The sequence below is a fragment of the Perca flavescens genome, chromosome 8, assembly GCF_004354835.1.
Source record: "Perca flavescens isolate YP-PL-M2 chromosome 8, PFLA_1.0, whole genome shotgun sequence".
Taxonomy (NCBI): Eukaryota; Metazoa; Chordata; class Actinopteri; order Perciformes; family Percidae; genus Perca; species Perca flavescens.
The window spans coordinates 10,772,618-10,795,189 of NC_041338.1; the positions used below are offsets into that span (position 1 = coordinate 10,772,618).

General features: G+C 40.1%; 1 protein-coding gene across 9 annotated transcripts in view; it reads left to right on the forward strand.

Annotated features, from left to right (window-relative positions):
• ppfibp2b (PPFIA binding protein 2b) overlaps positions 1-22,572 on the forward strand; it is a 128,229-nt gene that overhangs the window by 91,949 nt on the left and 13,708 nt on the right. For 5 of the 9 annotated variants that reach the window (XM_028584891.1, XM_028584893.1, XM_028584895.1 and 2 more), the window contains 12 exons: positions 696-845; positions 7,101-7,328; positions 8,278-8,370; positions 12,614-12,725; positions 15,554-15,615; positions 15,764-15,839; positions 15,969-16,051; positions 16,203-16,270; positions 16,353-16,418; positions 17,221-17,281; positions 17,561-17,608; positions 19,884-20,049. In XM_028584891.1, coding sequence (XP_028440692.1) covers positions 696-845; positions 7,101-7,328; positions 8,278-8,370; positions 12,614-12,725; positions 15,554-15,615; positions 15,764-15,839; positions 15,969-16,051; positions 16,203-16,270; positions 16,353-16,418; positions 17,221-17,281; positions 17,561-17,608; positions 19,884-20,049 — 1,213 coding nt within the window. Of the gene's footprint in view, positions 1-444; positions 600-695; positions 846-7,100; positions 7,329-8,277; positions 8,371-12,613; positions 12,726-15,553; positions 15,616-15,763; positions 15,840-15,968; positions 16,052-16,202; positions 16,271-16,352; positions 16,419-17,220; positions 17,282-17,560; positions 17,609-19,883; positions 20,050-22,572 lie in introns of those variants that run through there. The other 4 variants (XM_028584898.1, XM_028584899.1, XM_028584892.1 and 1 more) reach the window with 4 other exon arrangements.

Genomic DNA, 22,572 nt, shown 5'->3' on the forward strand with positions numbered 1-22,572 from the left:
CTAGTGGGTAAACTTTTGCAGGATCATTTCGTTTTCAACTTCCTCTGAAATGTTTTTTCTCAACAAGAGTAAGTGTAATAAGATGGATGTCAGAGGCTTAAACAACAATCCGAGGCCAACTAAATTTGAGTTTAGAGAAGAGGAAGTGGGATTAGAAGTAGTTAGATGAGGAAACGAAAGCAAAAGACACACTGAGAGTTGGCAAAAAAATGTGCGTTTTGTGTGCGTCACAGAAAAAAACACACACTTCTTCATGTTCAGCAGCCTCTCTCTCTCTTTTAGACACACTTTGTTTTTCTCTCTCCCATTCCAAAGAAGCACAAAGATGTATTAATAGAGCCTTTAGCCCGCCTGTGTGTGTGTGTGTGTGTGTGTGTGTGTGTGTGTGTGTGTGTGTGTGTGTGTGTGTGTGTGTGTGTGTGTGTGTGTGTGTGTGTGTGTGTGTGTGTGTGTGTGTGTGTGTGTGTGTGTGTGTGTATATTTAACTTTGTGGGGTCTGGGCCCCCGGCCTAGCCTGCTCTGTTAGTGTGGGAAGAACATTTTACAGAATGGAGAAGGATACTGGCTTCTCACTGCATTGATCTCCGCTAGCTGTGTGTGTATGTTTGACATTTCTGTAGGTGTGGTTTGTAAAAGCTGTTCAACTGTTGCTTTGAATGCATCTAACTTACAGTGTCTATGTGTGTTTTTCCCAGGAGCTGATGAGCAGGACCTCTCTGGAGACTCAGAAGCTGGATCTGATGGACGAGGTGTCCTACCTTAAACTGAAGCTGGTCAGCATGGAAGAGCCACACACCAACCCACACCCACAAAATCCCGTGAACACACAGCAGAACAAAGCCGAGGTATGGAAAGTCAACAAACTGTGTGTTTTACAGCGCAAATGCTGCTCAACTCATTAAACACTAGCAGAGCTGCTGTGTCTTAGATCCAGGGATTAATAACTTAAATGCTGCTTGTATTTAAGTTGCTAGGCAGAGATTCCTGATGCATTTGCCTGAATGAAAGGTTTAACACATGTAGTGTTAAACAAAATGCAAGTTAACCAAAATTACATTTCAAAAGGTTTCTTCTTTCTGGACCTGAATATCATATAACACACATATCATATATTGCAATATTGGATTTACAAGATTTTTTCATTAATGTGATTAAGTACAGATGTTAAAGGTTTCGTTTCACATGATTATCGTGGCGGCGGTTAAAAGGGGTTAAAGATTATTTTCTGTTGCAGTAGCTGCAGTGCACACCAACAACCATCAGGTGGCACATGTGAGCAGTCAAAAACGTATTTGAAAATGAGTCACAGCATTCTTTTTATATTGTCTGCTGGGCCTGTACAGTATACGTACACATTACAGGGTCTTAATTTCATCATTTGTGTTATGATCATACACTGTATATAAGAAGTAGACGGACGTGTCTTCCGCTCTAAATAAAAGGAGTGCCTTAAACCTGCATTTTGTATAATGCCCAGCAGAGGGCGACTCCTTGTAAAATTATTTTTCCCATTTACACAAATACTTGAGAATATTGGGTCCAGGTTGAAGTTCGCTTTAAATCTTTTGCTCATATGATGCAAATAGTAAATGGACTGCATTTCTGGTCGACAAAAATGAATAACACAACACAATACATTCTGAATAATAGTAGAACAATCGAAAACTGATAGAAAGCTAAATTACTGCATATTTTCTTTTACTAGTTGTAAAGCATAAAAGAGTACTTCACCAATCCAGCATTCCTATAACATTGTTAGAATTACAATTGGCAGTTGACCACAGACACTTGGGTAAAGGAGTCGGGTGTGTTATGCTAGCAGTAGCGGCTTATGTAGCATCAAGCCTCTAGCTTCCAGCAGTGGTGAGGAGCGAGTGTCAGAAGACTGAAAACTCAATTCTTGATAAATCCACACCCCCAGATTTTTCTCATTTTCTAAATTGTAGTCTTCCTCTTCAACCGATGTTGACTCAAGTGACATCACTTGGGGCAATTGTTCAGACTTCACACAGCTGTCAAGTTTCACACAGTGATGTCACTCACTTTCTTGCACCAATCACAATTCAGCAACGTTTAAATCAAGTCTGATGAAAGTGGTGGGGTTGTTTGTTTATGTTTCCACTGTCAGTCAAATCTGATCAAACCACACCCACACACTCCGGATTAACCAGATTAGCTGAGTTTTCAAAACATTAACATTGAATGTCACTTATTTAATCATGAACATTTCATGTTGCCAAGAAATACGTTAATCAAGTTTTTTGAGGCTTTAAGAAAATTTATAAATGAAACTGTCATAAAAAAGTAAAATTAATAAATCCAGATAAAGATAGCGAGCCTCAATACTGTGTGGCTTTTTAAAACAAACCTTTTTTTTGCAGTGTACTGCATGAGGCCAACCTCAACACTCGTCGTTCCCCTAATAAAAACACAAAATTTGCTCACCAGATGAATTTTGTGACTTTTTGTGTAATAGCTGATGTTTCAGATTCCCAAAACTGCATTATATCCGCTAGAAGCACGTTAGTGCAAGATGGTCTCTAGTTGTTACTTATCACATACACAACTAATGGAATGCACACACACGCACACACGCACGCACGCATACACACACACACACACACACACACACACACACACACACACACACACACACGCACACCACTTTCGTCTAGTTGAGCAGGTTTTGCTTGTCTTCACTAGTTTATTTGATTGGACTTGGTTCATTGTGGCACCCAGCTGCCCCACACTGGCACCACAAGAAACCGGAGTTGCTCTAGTGTGTGTGTGTGTGTGTGTGTGTGTGTGTGTGTGTGTGTGTGTGTGTGTGTGTGTGTGTGTGTGTGTGTGTGTGTGTGTGTGTGTGTGTGTGTGTGTGTGTGTGTGTGTGTGTGTGTGTAGCTATCACAAGGCATCCAGCACCCACGGCCATGCTTTGATTGAATAAACACGATGAAGCATTTTTGACATGCAGAGGCCCATGTTTTGCACACACACATGGATGGAGCATGATGAGCATCAGCAGGAGTAGACAGAGGATGGAGAGAAAGGAAAAGACAGATGGCAAGAGATAAAAAATGTACATGATGTACTGCAACATGGCATCATGATTTTGCGTAAACATACACGCCACTTTCCTAAAGCCAAATGGCGTGTTTTGAGCTTTCCACATGTATGTCTACGCTCTATACAGCCAGGTGGCGTCTTATTGCGAGAACGTGTCATACTATCACGAGAACAATGTCACACGCGTGTAAAAAAAAAAAAAGGTTGGGTTCAGGAAAAGAACATTGGGAAAGGCTTTAGTAACGCAAAAAAACGACAAAAACATGACGGTGACCAACGTCACAAGCTTAGGAAAACAATAAATGGTTGGGTTTAGGAAAGAAACATTGGGGAAGGGATAAAAAAAAAAACTTTGACAAATGCCACACGCGGGACTAGATCCCAGCTCTCCTGGGTGCAAGTCCTGTGTTTTACCCATCCGCCACCCTAGCCAAACTCCCTCTGCGGACTTATGTCCTTTCATACTACTCGCTACGGTGAAAATTCACACGTAATGTAGTTCAATGGCGGCCGAACAGCATTGATAAACACGCTAAAAAGCGATTGTGCGTCTTGATAACACGCAAAAACGGCATACGAATTGGCGTGTCATACATGCGCCACTTTATTAGATCAGTCTGTGTACTGTGGAAATATCGGTTTCTGTTCTGCAATGGCGAAACACAAAGGGAACATGCAAGACATTCACAATCCTGTAGGACGTAACTGTCAGGGACGTCTGCCTTTTTGAGAAAGTGTGAACTCTAATCTGCCGAGCTCGCGTGGAAACAACATTCTGAACTTAAGATCCTTAAAAGTATTCATTTCAGTGACATATCTGATGCAAATCAACACTTGTTGCTGTGATGTTTTCACACTGTGGTTCCAAGACATTGCTGTGGTTCGGCTATTATTTTATATAAGTTACAAATATATTATTATTGTGTAGGTTCACTGTCTCTGTGGTAGATTGGATTACCAAAACCATCCGGAATGCCATGAACACATGAACTGCCTACCAAAAATGCACACTGCAGTTTGGAAACATGGACAATTATAAAGCAGCAGCCTACATTGTGAAAAGATAACGAGGCAACTGGAAGAAAGTGGAACTACGGGAAGAAAGTGGAACTACAATACCAGGAGAGCAACCCCAGAAGCAAACTATGATAGATTCCCCCCTCCCCCCCCTTCTCCTTTTCAAGTGCTGATGCATCTATAGCATATATTGTATGCTTGATTCGAGGCCATTGGAATTGCATGAGCAGAAACAGCTGAAGCAGAGGTTATTTCCCTTTCTGAGCATGATGTCAGGAGGGCTTTCAAGCATGTGAACACCAAGAAAGCAGCAGGACCTGACGGTATCAGTGGGTGGGTCCTCAAATTGTTGATAACTAGCACCAGTATTCACAATGAAATTCAACTTGTCATTGGCTCAGTCTGTCATACCCACATGCTTCAGGGAGTCCACAATCATTCCTGTACCCAAGAGAACAAGACCAGCCTGCCTTAATAACTTCCGCCCAGTGGCACTCACCTCTGTAGTGATGAAATGCTTTAAACAGCTGGTCAAAAATGACATGACTGCCCTGCACAGTGGCCCCCATTACAGTTTGCCTACTTAGTTTACTAGTTTCGCCATAGCAAACATTCTCCACACCACCCTATCTTACCTGGAAAAGAAAGGAGTCTATGTAAGATTGCTATTCATTGATTCACAGATTAGCATTTAACGCCATAGTTCCATCCAGGGTCGTCAGAAAGCTCTAGGACCTGGTATTAAACACTTCACTGTGCATGTGGATCTTCGACTTTCTGACAGGCAGACCCCAGGTGGTGAGGGTGGGCGTACACACCTCATCCATCCTTTTCCTTATCACCGGAGCACCCCAGGGCTGTGTTTTGAATCCCCTTGTGTACTGCCTGTACCCGAACAACTTTGTAGAATGAGAATTATAATTGAGAATTATTAAAGGTCCACATCAACCGAGTAACAGCCTTTTGTTCCTGTTTTTTCCCGGATACACCAGGCCAGCACTCTCAGGAGGACCTTTGACAAGGACACTTTAATCATACCTGCAAACTAGTCGCTTTTCGGGGAAAATCGCCGTTTTGAATGAGAAAATGTCATCCACATGAATCGTGTATATCCGAAGAGTTTTTATTTTGAGGGCGGGGGTCCGAGACCCGGTGCTAATACGGCACCGGTGCCTTAACGACCGCTATCTACCAAACCGAATAGCAACACGGATTTTGGTGCCTTATTTAGGTGCCACTTAAATGCCTGCGCTTCTCTCTGATGCTCCGAAAACGGACGTTAGAGGGAACTGAAACATCGCCGCACAGGACGCTAGTTAACACTACACTTGGCAGCAGGTAACGTTAGCCTACCCTTAGCTAGCAGCTGGAGTAAACACGGTTAAAATGCTGACAGCTACAGTGTAAAAGTGTGTCTGTATTTCACTGTAGACACCAGACTGTAGCTGCCGTTGTCTGAAAAACAACACAGACTCAGCCTTGCCTCGCCAGCCTCGTGATGCATTCAAAGTAAGGGTTAAAGTGTAAAATACCCTTTTCCCATCCAGTGATTTTTTTTGCCGTTAACAGGAATTTACTGGTGAAATAAGTTATTGTTATAAGTTATTGTTATTATATTTCTATATTCTATATATAGGTCTACATTTTTATAAGCAAAGTGAGGGTGTGTGTGTGTGTGTGTGTGTGTGTGTGTGTGTGTGTGTGTGTGTGTGTGTGTGTGTGTGTGTGTGTGTGTGTGTGTGTGTGTGTCTGTGTCTGTGTGTGTGTGTGTGTGTGTGTGTGTGTGTGTGTGTGTGTGTGGTTTGTAACAGCTGCAAGACTCCGGTCGGCTGGCAGGAAGAATGGCAGGCATCCAGTCTAAGCATTCCTAAGGGCCAAACACTTTCATCTCAAGAAACTACTCCAACACAACACACAAACTCACATTTATCTGGTGAACACGCTGAATTACTAAAATAACAGCTTTTCAGAAACAAACTGATGACCATGCATTTTTGTTTTATGTAACTGGCTGTGAAAAAGTTTCACAAGTAATACACATGATAGAACATTTGTACTGTATGCATTCTTCTGTCTACCTGAACCTTCTTTGTTTGTCTGTAGTAACTCTCTCTTCTTTTCCTGTGTTCCTCTGTCTGGGTATATGTTCCAACAAGTCCTCCAAACCATACAGCGATATTGGTTGTTTTTTCTACCCCATATTTCTGTCCCATAGGAGCGTTTCATATATTAGAGTCTCGGTTTTAAACATGTCGTTAAAGTTGTGAAATTGACACAGTTTGGTTAGGTTTAGGCAGCAACACTGCTTGATCAGGTTTAGAAAAAGATTGTGGTATGGGTCTTCTTCAGGGAACTTAAATTTTTTATAAATGTATAATATTTAACTAACTAATCTCTTAACCTGAGTGTAGAAACTATAGCCCAGGTACTGATTTTAAACTGGGAGTTTAAAAAAAATTATAAAAATACATTGGCTAATAATAATATTTTGGACAAAAACAAAATGCCTACTAATTACATTTGTTTACTTACGTAAATACGTCAGCCGGTATATGCACTGATTTGATACATCTGCAATAATTGGATAGTTGTATTAAGGGAAGCTACTGTTGGGTTCTTCAGTGGTGTTATATGTTGTAGTGTGTCATTTGTGCTGCTGATGGTTATGTCTCCTCATCCTCAAGTTATTATTATCTTTATTTTACACCGTTTTAATTCCTTCTGCACTCATTTTCGCAAATTAATGTTTTGTATGTTGTTCAGATGTTTTTTGAGTGTTTTGTGAAGTTTTGAGGTTCCTCAGTAGAAGCCAACAGTCTTCGAGATATGGAAACAGGCATTCCCAAATGCTGACGAGATTAACAAATATGTTAATCTCCTCTCCTCTCCTCTCCTCTCCTCTCCACTCCTCTCCTCTCGCAACTCACTTTCATTCATATCTCTTTTCTTCTCTTTATCTCACCAATTCATCTCTTTCACTGCCCTTCATTTGTGCTCCATCACTCCATCCCTCCCAGTGTGTGGTAAATCTCATCAGTGAGCTTCAGGAGCAGATGTGCAGGTTTCAAGAGGAGATAAGCACTCGTATCCAGGAAAAACGGGCTCTGGAGGAAAGGGAGGCCCAGCAGGGGGAGCCCGGAGGCAGCCAAACCCCGGGCCACGGCCCTCAGGTTGGGTTAGCCAGCTCAGACCTGGGCCCATCTGGCTCTGACGCCCGGCTGCACAATGGAGGACAGACTGTACATGTAGGGAGACTTGATGGATGAACTCATCTTCCCGTCCTTCCCCATCATTTCTTCTCTCCTTCTCTTCTCCCTTTTTAACCAGTCCACACACCACCCGGTATTTGGAAATTTTCACAGAATCAAACTAACAACCTCTTGTAGTGTGTCTTCAGAGTGTCTGTGTGTGCACTGTAGGATGTTGGGGCCATGCTCTACTCGGGATCTTGCAGATATGGAGACTTTGATTGGTTTTCCAAATACTTCTAATCATTTTAAGGGGTTATCAAGGTTGTTGAAGCTGAGTCTGTAACAATATGGTAAAATAAGAAACCCTACAATAGCTAAAAGTAGTATTACCTACTGTAATTGTTTGCAAATACAGTAGATGCTAAGGGCATAATTATTCAGAAACTTGCCCCTTTCTCTGCCTATCTCCTTAAGTATTTGAAGCATTTGGAAAAACACATCTCAGTCCCGATTTGAATTTTGTCTTTTTAAATCCTATAAAATTGGGTTTTGGACCAGGCTTATTGTTATTATTTCATTAGATGTGGTTTGCTTGCATGACAATGGTTCCTCCCTCTACTAACAAAGTCGACATCTGTCTGTTTCCTCCTACACTGACCAGGTGGAAGGGGATATGTATAGTAATATGTATTGTACAAGTTTTCCTTTGGACAATGGCAATGCCTGGAACAGCTTTGAGTCTTGTTCTGGGTCTTCGGGTTCATCCTTTTCCTGGTTGTTGATAACTGCACGCTGTGGTATCTGTTTCAGGAGGCTCATGTTTCCTTTATTAACCACTGTACCGCTCAGTCCTGGAGACCTTTATAACTGCACTGAATGTGAACCTGATGTTTGAATACCCTCCCAATTATATGTTGGCATGTGCACAGTTCAGTAATGTTGTTGATTTTGACATTTACTGTAGATGTGATTTTTGCAATGCTGTGTTTTGGTTTTTCTGCAGGATTTGTTACAAGAAATGAAGCATCTGAAGAGCAAAGTGGAGGAGCTGGAGGGAGAGAAGGGCCAGTATGAGAGGAAACTAAGAGCCACCAAGGTACTTGTTAAACCAACACATAGCACAATAACCTCACATCTCTATGATCAGCCAACCTTAACCGGTTTTACATATATACATATAGGTCATATGTTGTGTATTATACGAGTAAGAAATATATATTTTCATACATTAGTGTGATTCCAGCACTCTGGATGGAAGAGTGACAGAATTGGTAATGTGCAATGGACTGTATAGGTGTTGAAGAAAAATGTGAAGTTCCGCTGCAGTGTTAATGTGGAATTACAGTAAAATAAATCGTTATGAAAGCTTACAAAGTAATGTACTGTACTGTACCTATAGCCAGCATTGCAACAGTCATTACAACAACATACATACAACTGAAAAGAACACTGGCATTATTTAACTTAACAGCAACATAACCCTAACCATTTGGAAATAGGAACATAATGCAATCAAAATGCTGAAATTAAAAACGTATATGATACTAGTTTTTACCTTTCCCTAGAGAACTGTAAAACTGGACATGTGTCAAGAATATCTCACACAAAACCATGGAATTGTCACACCAATTTGTTTTACATGTTGGGAAACCACCAACAGAGACTCCAGGAAGTTACTGCTCCTAGCTGAGAAATAGTCTGTCATATAATCCCTGTAAAACCATAACTTGTTGTTGTTGTTTCTTTAGGCTGATACTAATATTATTATCATAAAAATCCGATAACCATCTATCAGATTGCAGATAACATAAACACATAACATAAAACTATCTCCATCTCCATCTTCGTCCGCTTATCCGGTGTCGGGTCGCGGGGGGAGCAGCTCCAGCAGGGAGATATGCTGTGTTAATTATTGCGCTTTAGAGGCACTCAGAGGCGGATTCTGTTGCCTTTTGACAGAACCAGGCTAGCTGCTCTTGGTTTACGGTCTTTATGCTAAGCTAAGCTAACTGGCTGCTGGCAGTGGCTTCATATTTACCTTACAGACTTGAGAGTGGTAATCTTCTGTTCAAACTCTCAGCAAGAAAGCAAAAAAAGCTTTTCGAAAAATGTTCGAAAAACCATTCCTGTAAGTGTTCCATTTTGTATGGTTACTTTTTCTTCTCTTTTTTTGGTGAACTCTCATGTATTTTGTGAAGCACTGTAACCTTGTTTAGATAAGTACTATACAAATAAAGTTATTATTATTATTATTATTATTATTATTATTATATTTAAATATCCAGGTTACAGACAGCTTTCTGTAGCAATCGTAATTCTAAAATGTAATGAATACTAGAAACCTGGTCTCCATATTCAGGATAGGGGATTAGAGAAACCTTTCAAGTTAGATTCCTCCTGGAAAAAGGCAATTTCTTGGCCACATTTAAGTATAACTAACTGGGTTTCTAATCTGCTGTTTATGTTTATGCATGTGCATGCCAAAGACAGAAAGGAAATGTATCATTGTGAATGCAGAACAGCTGTATAGAGGGAGAGAACACTTGTAGCAAAACAACCTCTTATTTAAAAATAATTCTGTGAAAGACTGATCTGAGGATTAGAAGATTAAACTGGCAGTAAGTAATTTTTGGCTAACAACCAGCTTGCATTGGCCTGCAGCTGGCACACGAGTATGTGTCACATTTTCACAGTGGAGAGTAATAAGGTGGCTAATTTGAAAAACATCTAGTGAGGAAATTAGGCAGTACTTTGATTTTGTATGATACAAATTAGCTTGCTTTTACACATACATATTCTTTATCTACATTACCTTTTTATTACCCACTTTATTGAAGTTAATAAATATTCAAACTAAATATTCAAACCGTACCAATGTTTTTTGTTTTTTTTTATAGCTGCACCATCAGCAGCAGCTTCATTTTATACAAATTTTCCCATAAGTCTGCCTGATATACAGTATTGGGTGTTTTTGGAAAATCTGAAGTCCGTTCTAAAAGTTAAAATAATGGTTTGTGAGTTTGAACTAAATTTGGTTTCACATCATGGCTTCATAACGATGGACCAATAAGAGGTTAATATATTTTGATAGAAAAACATCTGTCTCCTAACACATTGTTTGTTATTGCAAACTGCCTTTGCTTTCTCTGTGCTTACAGTGCTTCCTTCCTCCTCTCGCTCCTTCACTTTCTGTATCTGCATCCTCTGTTCTTCTCTACTAACCCCTCTCTGTGGCTTGCTCTCTTCACTCCACTCTTCTTCTCTTTCTCCTTATTTCTAAATCCCCCCTCCACCATCATTACCCTCTTCCTGTGTCTCTGCTTTCTCTAGCTCTCTATCTCTTACTCTCTCCATGTGTGTTACCAGTCGCTCATGACCCAGCTGTCCAGCCTCAAGCTGACTGTGGAGCACACACAGCTGGAGAAGCAGCACTGGGAGGAGCGCTGGCGCAGCACACAGGTGCCTTCTCTTCTTCCTAGTCTGCCTCTTGTCTTCTTGCTCGTCACTTCTGTGTTTGTTCCTTTACTCTAATTAGTACTATAGAGTAATTTTGCTAAAACTCTGCCTCCCTCTGTATTCCTCCTTTTCAACCTCTTCCCCACAGTGCTCTCCTTTGTCCCGTATGCTTCTCAAATTCCTCTTCTTCCTTATTTTGCACGTGCATCTTTTCTTCATCCTCCTGATCCTCCTTGTTTTGCTGTTGTTGGTCTTGTGATGTGTGGCTGACCTTCCCTTACAAAGCACAAATATTCATGTAGGGAGGAACGGGAGTTAGAGAGACGAGAAAAAATATAGATAGTAAAACATTCTGATTTTTACAAGGTATATGTGCTTATGTGAAGAATCAGAAAAAGGTCCTCCATCCTCCTTCAGAAAGGAAGAGAGACATTCAAATTAATGTCAAATGTATGAGAGTTTGAAAGTATAATGTAAATCCATGATTGTGATGTGTATGCATCGGTTGTGTGTGATCATGCATATTACAGATAATTATTGCTCCCTCTATTAAAGTTGCACCAGGCAATTTCTCAGTGTGAAGACCCTAGCAGGCAGTGAGATTTACCCACTGACAGATAGTGTTGAAGTGGATGGACTTAATCATATTTAAGTCACAACAATTTGTGTAGGCTCTGTAGACATTGTGTGCCCTTCATCGTGCTAAACTGATGGAAAAAACATCATTATTTAGGAACATACAGGAAACAAACTAATAGCCATACCATAACTCTACAGTCTCTTTAATACCCCTTGCCTCTGCCCACTTCACAACTCTATCTTGCTTCTATTGTAGGCTTCTTTGGCTTATAGGCTTTTATTGTGAGGCAACTGGAGGAGGTGTTGTTTGCATTTATAGCATACCACCATTGTCAACATGCAAGCTTGTGCACACACCTGTTGTCTCCAGCTGTCTTTCTTTAGCAGCTTTGTCCCTATTATGTGTTATCCTTTTATCTTCAACTCAGATTAGGTTGACGAAAAACACACCAAGTCTTCTGTTTTCCCTAACTAGGTGCAAGCAAAATCACAAGCTCAGAAACGTGGTACACATTGCTAAATTTCGCGGTTGTTGTTTGCAGTGTTAACCAGAAGTGAAAGTGCTAAATTCATATAGGAAATTATTTTCATGCCTTTATTTGAAGAATGACAAACAAAAAAAACCTGGCTGTGCACGAACTGGGGACGTTGCTGTTCACGATTGACACTTTAGCCCCTGGGCCATCAGGTCACCCTGATAAAGATGAACGTTTGAATTTTTGCATTTTCTATTGTACAGTCAATAATGAAGAGGACGACAGCAAACAAGGGGAGAGAGAATGGGGTCAGAATCGAAAAAAGGTCTTTGCGGCACCAAAACCATAAACACATTCTTAATTCATAAGTCATTGAGCTTTAGTGGAAGTGATGAGAAGTGAAAAATCTCAGACATTGGTGCAAATGTGACCAAGCCATTGGCTGTTAGTCATAAGGCAGTTCAGTCAGTCATCTGACAGTCATCCAAACCCCATTAATAGAGATGTTGGACAGCATGGTGCATTTTAGAAATGGCGGTTCTGGTGACACACATGGACTCCTCTTTCTAATAATCTGACTTTTTGTGGCCTGGATATAAATTGAGAGACTTCAGAGGAGTGTACCTTGTCCAGATGGTGGCTCTTACATGGATGCCATTAAACATCAACCTGTAAATCACATACAGCATTTGAATTCTGCCAGTAGACCTGATAAAATATTGTTGTTTTTAGAGGACAAGTCCAGTTGCCTTAGACTTAAACTCCTTACAACTTAAGTTGACCTGGAAGACTGACACAGTTCACAAACATGTACTCTTTCCTTCACAGGTAGAAATATCAGAGCTGCAGCAGCTCCTAGCCTCCAAAGACACTGAGATCGAATGCCTGCAGACCCAGCTGCTGGCCAGAGGCGGCACAGCCAATGACAACACAGAGAGAGGTACTCACAGCTGACCAATCACTTCAGATCCACATCTGTCAGTGTGGATATGTGCGTAAAAGTCACTTACTGTAACATCTAATCAACATGTCCCTCTCTCCTCTGCTGTGCACTTGACTTGTTTTTGTCTCTCTGCTGACCCCTGCTGTAGAGGAGCTGTATATCAAGCAGCTGATTAACAAATGTAAGGCATGGTGTGCTGTCGTTATGGGTCAAATTTTCAACCAACATGCTCTGCCTATGTAGCCACTTGACAACTTGATTTCTCGGTTTTTGTCATGATTTTGGCTCATATCTCAACAAAACCAAAACAGAAAAACAGAAAGTGGCGCCTTTAAACTTTTAAGCTTAGTAACCTCATAATGTGGTGGTGGAGTGTTTTGATTGAAATTGGACCACAGCCGAGCTTCAGTTTGTGTTGGTCGTTGTAAACATTCTGGCTTTATCAAACCAAAGTGCAGTAAAGCCCCTGACACACCAACCCGATGGCTGACCGTCGGCAGAAAAGGCAGTCAGAATGATCAGTCAGCTCCCCACGGTCCAAAAAGTGTCTTGGAACACACCTAAGCGACGCCGTCTTTTGAGAGTATTTCCGGGTTAGCACTCCACCAATCAGATTGGTGGAGTGAGTCCGCCCTTCGACCCAGCAAGTCAGGTCGGCCAAAATGAAGGCCGACAGCTACTCCGATGGACGTCGGCACGGAACACACCGAACAGACTCAAGTCACTGACCTCGCCAGACTGTCCGATCTCCGATTATCGGGTTGGTGTGTCAGGGCCATAAGACTACATCCTTTCAAACCTTCCAGCTGGCATGATACCATGGCCACTTGCCAACAAAATGGCATATTTTGAATCAAATTAGAAGAGTTTCAAGTTCCTTCTGAAAGTTCTGAAATCTCTCTCAGCTCTGCATGCTGCTACATGATATTGAAACTCCAGCTGAGATAACATTACATAGCGCTCTCTCTCTCTCTCTCTCTCTTTCTTTCTTTCTTTCTTTCTTTCTTTCTTTCATTCTCTCGCTCTCTCTCTCACGCAGGCTGCCATCCTCTGCCACAGACACACATACATAAGCCCTATTGTTGTTGCCTTTACCTACAATTTAATACTGGCACATTAACAAACTTAAAACAAACACCTGCTTAATAGGTGTCAGTTTATGCTGTCTCAGTGGCCATGGTATCAGTATGTATAAACCTGAATGTACAGTTCCGTCTAACATGTCTGATGTTAGCTTGAGTTTTTTTTGGTTTGCCTAAGCCATATTTTTTGAAGGGGTAATCCAGAAATTTAGTATTTAGCAATTCATCACTTACATAAGAACTTGTGGGACTCACCAGAGACTAGAGATGCACTGATTTTCACGTGATCGGCCATGACCGGCGACCGGCAAGTCAGTCTGACATATGCCGATTTTATGCCGGTCAAATGCTGTAAATAAGTAACATTGTAAAGGCTACCATACACAATGCATAGGAATTATATATAGGCTAGCAAATAATAACAATAAATCCACTATTACTTACATTATCTTCATGCAGTGTAACTACTGTAGCATGTAAATAATGCACATAAAATACAAACATGAACAAGGGCGTTCAACAATCGCAATTATTTTGAATCAACAGCCACGTGCAACCTAGCTAGCAGGTGAAGAACACAAACAACGAAATCAACAGCTAACAATAAACTGACAACATAAATTATACAACTTACACACGCAGTCTCCACTGGCTAGGTATACTCCGGACAGCGAGTCTTTTTCCTTTCTCTACCTTTTCCGCCGGGTGGCACGCATGCCCGCTCGCGGTGTGAAGCGCGTATTCACGCTATTCTCCGACATGCACTCTCACAATCACAGAAGTTTAGTTTGCTAAATATATAAAAAAAAAATTGTTGGGTGAAAAGAAGGAAATGGTTATTCCATAACATTGCACTTTAGATGTGTATGAATTTTCCACACCAGGAGTAATTTATATAGTTCTATTTTATATCGATTATCTGTTAAAAAAAATTGGCAGATCAAACTCAATGAAAAATCGGAATCAGCCTAGAAAATTGTAATAGGTGCATCTCTACCAGAGACAGAAGAAAAAATGTATGCAGCAGAAACCAAGATATCCTGACTTTTAGTCATAGGTCAAGCTCCAAAAACACTGGTTAACCACAATGCAACCAATAGCATCTTTTTTCGTTAGACCCTCCTTGCCTGAGAAATGCTGTACCAGCTGTAGGTTTGTTTCTGTTCTAAATTTGTAGCCCAAGCGGAGATAACCCTGATGGCATCGCTATGTAATATTTAGGGTTATTCTCGCAGACTTGACAAAGCTCCTCCAGAGCCAAAGAAAACATTATACAACTGTATTCACAGGCTGAGTAGTATTAGTAAACTGACCTTTATTTGTAAGATTGGTGGAATTCCCCTTTACAATAAGTTTATGTATTTGAAGTATTATAAGTAAGTAAGTATGTATAAGTAAGTGATGTATTGAATGACAACCCAGATTTGTGTATGCGTTTGTGTGTTTGTATTGTGTTGCTTTCGGAATCCAGAGAACTCTATTTTATGTTGGTATTGGCATAGTCACCAGTTACGAACACCAGTTATATCACTATGAAAAGCTGCAGTATGTGTCACAGGTGATGGTGTATGGGCAGTCGCGCTGTCAGTGTGTATTTGTTTGGCTTGTTTATTCGCATTAGCATTGCTGTCATGTCTGTCGCCAACATCGCATCAGGCACCCATCAGAGGGCCCTAAATTAACAAGACGTGAGGTTACCGTGAGTCCAAAATAACATTTCAATACCTTGTTTTTCTTTGTTAGACCATGAATACCAGAGGCTGAAGGTGGGGATGGAGTCTTTGTTAGCTTCAAATGATGAAAAGGTAAATGAAACCTATTTTTTTTTTACACTACTGCTGTGTTGAAAGTTTCTTTAATGTTCAGTTTGAGAGTTATTTTGATGAAGATAAAGGGTCCCATTATTTTACTTGATTTACAAAAGCCAAAACATTTGTGTCTTGCTGATAACAGGATCGGCGTATAGAGGAGCTGACAATTCTGCTTGGTCAGTACAGAAAGATGAGGGAAGCAATGGCACTCACACAGGGTAGGAATTACATCCTTTTCTCTCCTCAAATACGGATTTTGGATGAAAGTACAACGTAGGAAACACTCTTCTCTCCGTCATAATATTTTTAATTTTGTTGTGTGTAATATTTCTGTGTTCAACAACCAGGGAGTAGTGAAGAGGAACTGAGTGGCAGTTTAAGACTCAAAGCTATCACGCACAAAGCACAAACTGATATTGTCAGGTCAGAGGTAAGATGATGAAGTATATACTTTTTTACAACCTCTAACAATTGAATGCGATTTTAAGCAATACTGGGTATTGCCTTCCCAAGAATGGACTATTTGCCTAAAGATAAGTTAAGAAAAACTGAAAAAACTAATTGTTTTTGTCTCTGGATAGATGTCATCAAGAGGGTCTTCTCCACTTATGCTACTTGCATCTCCTTACCAGAGAGAATTGGACTTTAGGTATAAACACTCAAAATACAATTGCACCACACATCTCACAACTTACTATTAATCTTACCCCTTTGTGTGCCGTTTGTTGTAGTATCCACAACTCTATGGACACATCACTGGTGTCCACTGGGGATACAAGCTTCTTTAATGGATCATGGTAAGTAGAAGCTTTTTTGTGTTTGTATGACTTCTGTTTAACATGGCAGAGTTTTACATTGTCCAAAAATGAAATGTCACTTTCACTCAACTTAAAGTGTAAGCAGACATCATATGTGTGCTAATTCAATTCAGTTAAATTGTATTTATAGTATTAAATCATAGCAAGAGTTCTCTCAAGACACTTTACAGATAGAGTAGGTCTAGACCACACTCTATAATTTACAAAGACCCAACAATTCCAGTAATTCCCCAAGAGCAATGGCAGTGGCGAGGAAAAACTTCCTTTTAGGGAGAAACCTTGGGTGGTGAGGATTAATAGTCACAATTAAAGATAATGGAACTATGACTAGAACTAGTAGTTGTAGTAGTTCATGGTGTAACAGGGCACTGCAGGGCGTTACAGGGTGTACCAGGACATACCAGGGTGTAGCAAGGCACTGCAGAGCGTAGCAGGGTGTATCAGGGCACTGCAGGATGTTACAGGACGTAGCAGGGCATAGCAGGACATAGCAGGGCGTAGCAAGGCACTGCAGAGCGTAGCAGGGTCTAGCATGGCATAGCAGGTCGCGGAGCAGGACCACGGCGACAGCTGCAACCATGGTTTAGGTGCCACAATCCAAGGAAAACTGCTGGGTGACAAAAAACATAAGGGCTGCGGGGAATAAGCTCTCCAGAGCTAGGTTAGTAACAAGCATTTCTGGGACATGGAGTTTGGGCTAATGGAGTTTATATGGTGGCATTTATTCATCATTTCATTTTTTCTAACTCTGAAGTCTGTTTTTTTTTTTTTTTTTTTTCAGGCATCAGCACAGGTTGTTGTCCAGCAGTCTTGAAGAGTTGCAGAGTGGATCCTTACAAAAGGTCTGTTAGTGCATATAAAATCACTTTAATATTGCTTTAATTTAACTGATGAATGTGATTGAATCCAACCTGCTACATCTGCTGTAGTACATCTGCTTAAATATCTGATCAACATGCACACTAACTTTGTTCTTTCTAAATAACAATAAACATTCATCTTACTTTAATCTGATTGTGTGATTGCTAACCTGCTAACTTGTTTGTTTGTTTGTTTGTGTATGTGTGTCTGTCTGTGTGCGTGTTTTTTTTCTTTCTCTCCTTTATCTGTGTTGGCTATAGGCTGTAGAGATCCAGCCAATTGAAACTGAATCAGACACAAGGGCAGAGGTACTGATCTGCTGCATGACTTCACACAGCCTAACCTTTACCTAACCCTTAGAAATACATACACTGCAATTAAACATTACTGTTCATAATATAGCAAGGATAGGGTCCACTTGATTTTATTTCAGTCTTCAGTGAATTCAAAATAAGATATTTTTACTGTAAATCCTTGATGTAAATTTACAGCTAAAATCTCACAGTATCTTACTGTTTTAATGTTATACAGGATCATACTGTGAATAGCAATGCATTCTGGGCGAAAATAATAATATTACAGCACTATCTGCGAATGTTACAGATTACAGGTATTTACTGTTAATACCAATGCATCTTGGGAAAATAAAGATACACTGCAACCAGTATATTACTGTGAATTCAAATAATACAGTAAGACACTGTATGTCTATTTAAAGTAAAATACATTTAAAAACAGTATGCTTACTCTAAATAAACAGTATTTTACTGGCGAAGGTTTACTGTAAATTTACGGTAAAAAGTTTTACAATGTAGCTCTTATAAAAAAAAAAAACATTTCTAGATAAAACCTTGTCAAACTTCAAAGACTTTAGTGAATAAAAGATTAATTGGATCCATCACAGTTATACAAGTACAAAATGTGTCAAGGTATTCACGCACATGGGATGCAAGGATGTTCTCAGAAACGTTTCTACATATTTACATCATAACCGCATAGGGTGCTTGCTTTTCTTTCTTTATTCACCCATTATTTTGAAGTATCAAATTGTTCACCTGGGTCTGTATTACAGATACTTCCTATCTTAATTCTTAAGTTAAGATAGGAAGAGTCTAAGATCGGATTTTTTCCAAATTTGGTATTACAGAAGCAAATCTTAACTAACTTTACGAATCCTATCTTATCTCAGGTTAGAAAATCCTAAATACCCAATTCAACTACGGTCACCAACTTTTATGTCTGTTACCTACAGTAGCAACTGATGCTATACTTTCTCATCTTGCCGAGCTTAACAACTTTGTCGTTTTTCTCATTGAAACATACATTGAAACTAGGGATGCTAATTTTTATGTTTTTTTTCTGTCCGATAGCTAAACCTTAATTAACCAGCAGGTAACAAAGTCCCAGTTCACCCATCCGGGAGACTCGAGTATACTTAAGGCATCCTGCGTTTGTGGATAACTGCGGATTTGTACAATGTTGCCGTTAGAACTGCTTGCACGTCCACACAATTGGTACAAGTTTGCAGCTATCTGTGACACGGAACGTAGCCCATGTCCGAGCCTGTCTCCACCACATCCGCCTGCGAGGATGTCAGCCCTGTGCCTGCCTGGCATGTTTATAGGACAGCCAATTTAACCCGCCAGTCCTCATTGATAAAGTGGAATTTGTTACAGTGCACTCTGTTGTGAGTGCCATTTAGCAGATGGTCTTATTTGGTTTTATTTGTGGCTTAAGTTGTTTGTATTCTACAGTCGCTATGGAAATTATGTACTGGATTCACAACAAACAAATGTGTGCTACACAGAGGCTTAGTGCCAATGCAGCATTTTATTAAGTACCTCCAGATATACTGTAAAGTAGATCACTTTTCTTAATTTTCTTCTATCACTTTTTGAAATTGATGTTGCCAGTGAAAAGCAAAAAAAATCACCCTCTGAGTGCCTATTCATGCAGCACACATATGATGATACTGTGATACACACACGCACACACACACACACACACACACATGCACACACACACAAAGGGCCAAGACCCACCTGAAGTGGCTGTCAGTAATGCTCAGCATCATGGCTGCCTCCCAGATGTTTCTCTCTGCTGGCCTTTCTCCTCTTATTCCTTTAGAGCCCCGGTGACTTTGATGCCTGGTCAGATTCTGGCATCATCAGACATTTACCCTCCATAGGACACACCGTTATGCAACAGAGCAAATGAGCAAATCAAATCATGATCCTGCTGTTATCTTATGAAAGATATTTAGATGGGACTGACCAGCCTGTATATACAGTAGATGTAGAGGAAATGCAATATACATAGAACTTATATCTAAAATCACTGCGTTTCAATGTATTTTATAAATTGCCACAGAGTATCAGAAGCAGATAACTACCAAATGCAAAGAAAAATGTGTCCACTTCATCAAAGCTTATCAGCTAACTTATCAGCTAAGAAGCTTTGTACATTTGAATTCAAAGCAAGAATCAGTGAATTCTGAGGCTTCTGTTCTTTCAACAGATATTGTAATTTATTTGAAATGTGGTGCTAGATATAACGCACTGTTTTGTTGTTTATATTCTCCAGAATTCTCACATGGAGCTGAGCAAGTACCAGACTTTGCCGGGGAAACTAAAAAGTAAAAAGAGCGAGCCGATGGTCGAGCTTAATGGCCACAGACAGAGAGATGGAGAGAGTTTATCTCCTGTCCAGCTCTCTCCTGTCTACAGCCGCGACCAGGACTACACTCTCAGTGAGTTTCTCTTAATCAACAGGGGACATAAAAATCTCTTTCATTATTTTGCCTGTCACACTCTGGAAAGATAATTTTCGGTATTTTCTATTTTTTCTTCTATTTTTGTTTTAATGAAAGGTGTTGACAGTGAAGTCTGTAGATTCCACAGAGCAAGTATGACATTGGGCCCCATGCAAGAACCATTAGAAAAAACTAATTTGTTGTTAAATGCGTACGAGTTATTTAAGAAAATTTGTTGCATTCGCTAATTTTTCCTTATGCAGAATTGTTTTTTGTACAATCATTTTCACGAGTGGTCACGAGACCGGTTGTACAAGTCACAAATAAGGAATTATAAGTCCTTGGTCAGAATCATTTTGGACTTTAAATATGATACCAAAATATATTTAGATAAAATATACAACAAAAAACAGCGACTTATACATTTCAGTAGTTGCCAGATTTTGAAAATCCCAGAGTTACTGTGCTACACCACAAGACATAATTTGTCCCTGACTGTCGTCATGTGAGAGGTCACTATGGGGCAGATTGCAGCCATTTTCCACGTGCAAATGTGATGCATTCTTCATGTGGTGCATGTATCAAACAAAAGAGCAAGTGGAACAAAAGCCACAAGGAATGATTTTGGTTGAGAAAAGAAACATACATTATTCATAGTGACATAGTTAACTAAACAAACTAAATTAAAACTAAAAACCAATTATTTGAGAGAATTACAGAAAAAAAACTTATAAACAACCTTATACTGTAAAGCAATTGTGGGACGTTGATTATGCTTATGATCAGGGCCACACTGCGGACGCAGAATTCTGCAGAATTTTCTCAGATTTTCCACAAATTTACCACAGATAAAAAAGAAAAGAAAATGAAAATAAAACTCAGAATGTTAACACATCTCCACTCTAAGCAGAAAAAGTGTCTGCTAATGTAGCAGAGTTTCCTTCTGGATCACCGCTGAAAACTATAAAACAATCTGCAGATTAAGTTTAGGTCTGCTAATGACCACATCTTCCAAACTGTCACCTTCTAGTATTCATCAAGATGAAACAAGTAATTTCTAACCACTTTGTACAGTTAAGAGAGTTTAGTGTATCTGAGTTGGAACATTCTAGCAGAACTCACAGAAAAGGAGACATTTGAGATAAAGACACAAAAATGTTCTTGCACAAGGCCCATTGTTTCTGAAAGGTTGCTGGTTTTCAAATGTCATTTTTCACTGCTGTTAGCACCACAAATGAACTTCAATTCACCCCAGTTGTATATATACCTAAATTCTCTGGCAGATAAATTAAAACCACCAAAATAAAATACCACAGGGGTTAAGTGGGAAAATATGTTCTTGAACAGACCTTAGAAAAAACCTAATTCAATAAACTGTAACCGTTGAATAACTCTTCAACTCAAGTAAACGTCAACTAACTTTGCTCCAACTGCTTCCTTCTCTGTGCCCTTTCTCCCTATCTCCTCCTCCTGTCTGTTTTGCTGTCGGATTGCTCTTTTCTCTGTTTGTCTTATGGCTGCAGTTCGCTGCAGGAGTGCCAGTGCACCGGCTTTAGGTACTGTATGCTCACACAGAAATTCAAATGTCAGCAATGAAAATACACTTTCGGTAAAAACTAAGTCATTTGGCTAATATTGTTGTTGTGACTCTGAAGCCATACAAACAAGCTTTTATGACAAATAAAATCCAGTCACTTCTCATAAACAAAACAAGATTGATAGCCATACCTCAGAGGTGAGCATAGGCATGGTGAGCTGGGATTATTTAGACTCCTTCATGACTCAGAGAGCTGACAAAGACTGTCTCTCTTGCATCAGCATTCACTGAAACACACAAACACACACGCACACACACACACACACACACACACACTTAAAGCTAATAGGCATATAAGCACACAACCATGTATCAGCCTACACAAAGCCAGAGCTTGAAGCAGGAGTGAGAGGGCGAGGAGTGCAAGCTTTAGGATGTGTGCAGTTCTATATAAGATATGCGAGAAAAAATAAAAACACAAAAAAAAAGGAAAAGAATGTGTGCCGTTCAACTAGCTTAGCAAAGTAAACAAAGAAAAATGAAACCTGACATCCCCCCTTGCTCTCACTGCCTCACACAACAAACAAACACACAGGATGTCTTAAGCAGGATGTCACCGAGAAAGAGCAAGTCGAGCAAGTGCAAAGTAAACAGGCAACATGTAATGAGGTGGTAACAGAATTGCGTGAGTTTGTTTCAGCACCACCTTGGGTAAACTCCTCAAGGAGGGAGTTCTCTTTTCAGCCTCTGGTCAGGCTTTTGATAGGGATGTTTCAGGTTAATAATCAAGAAAGAAAATGGGTGTGGGATGACCTCATTCCTCTTTAGATCATCCTGTCAGCCCAGGTGACCCCTCATATATGGCTTGGACACTGATGTACATGTATATATTTATTTTGGAGAAAAAGGGTGTGGCTAATCCTTGCTTCTGCTTTATTTCTGCTTGCTTTCGTCTCATTTCACTAATCTCCTCTGCCTCAGGA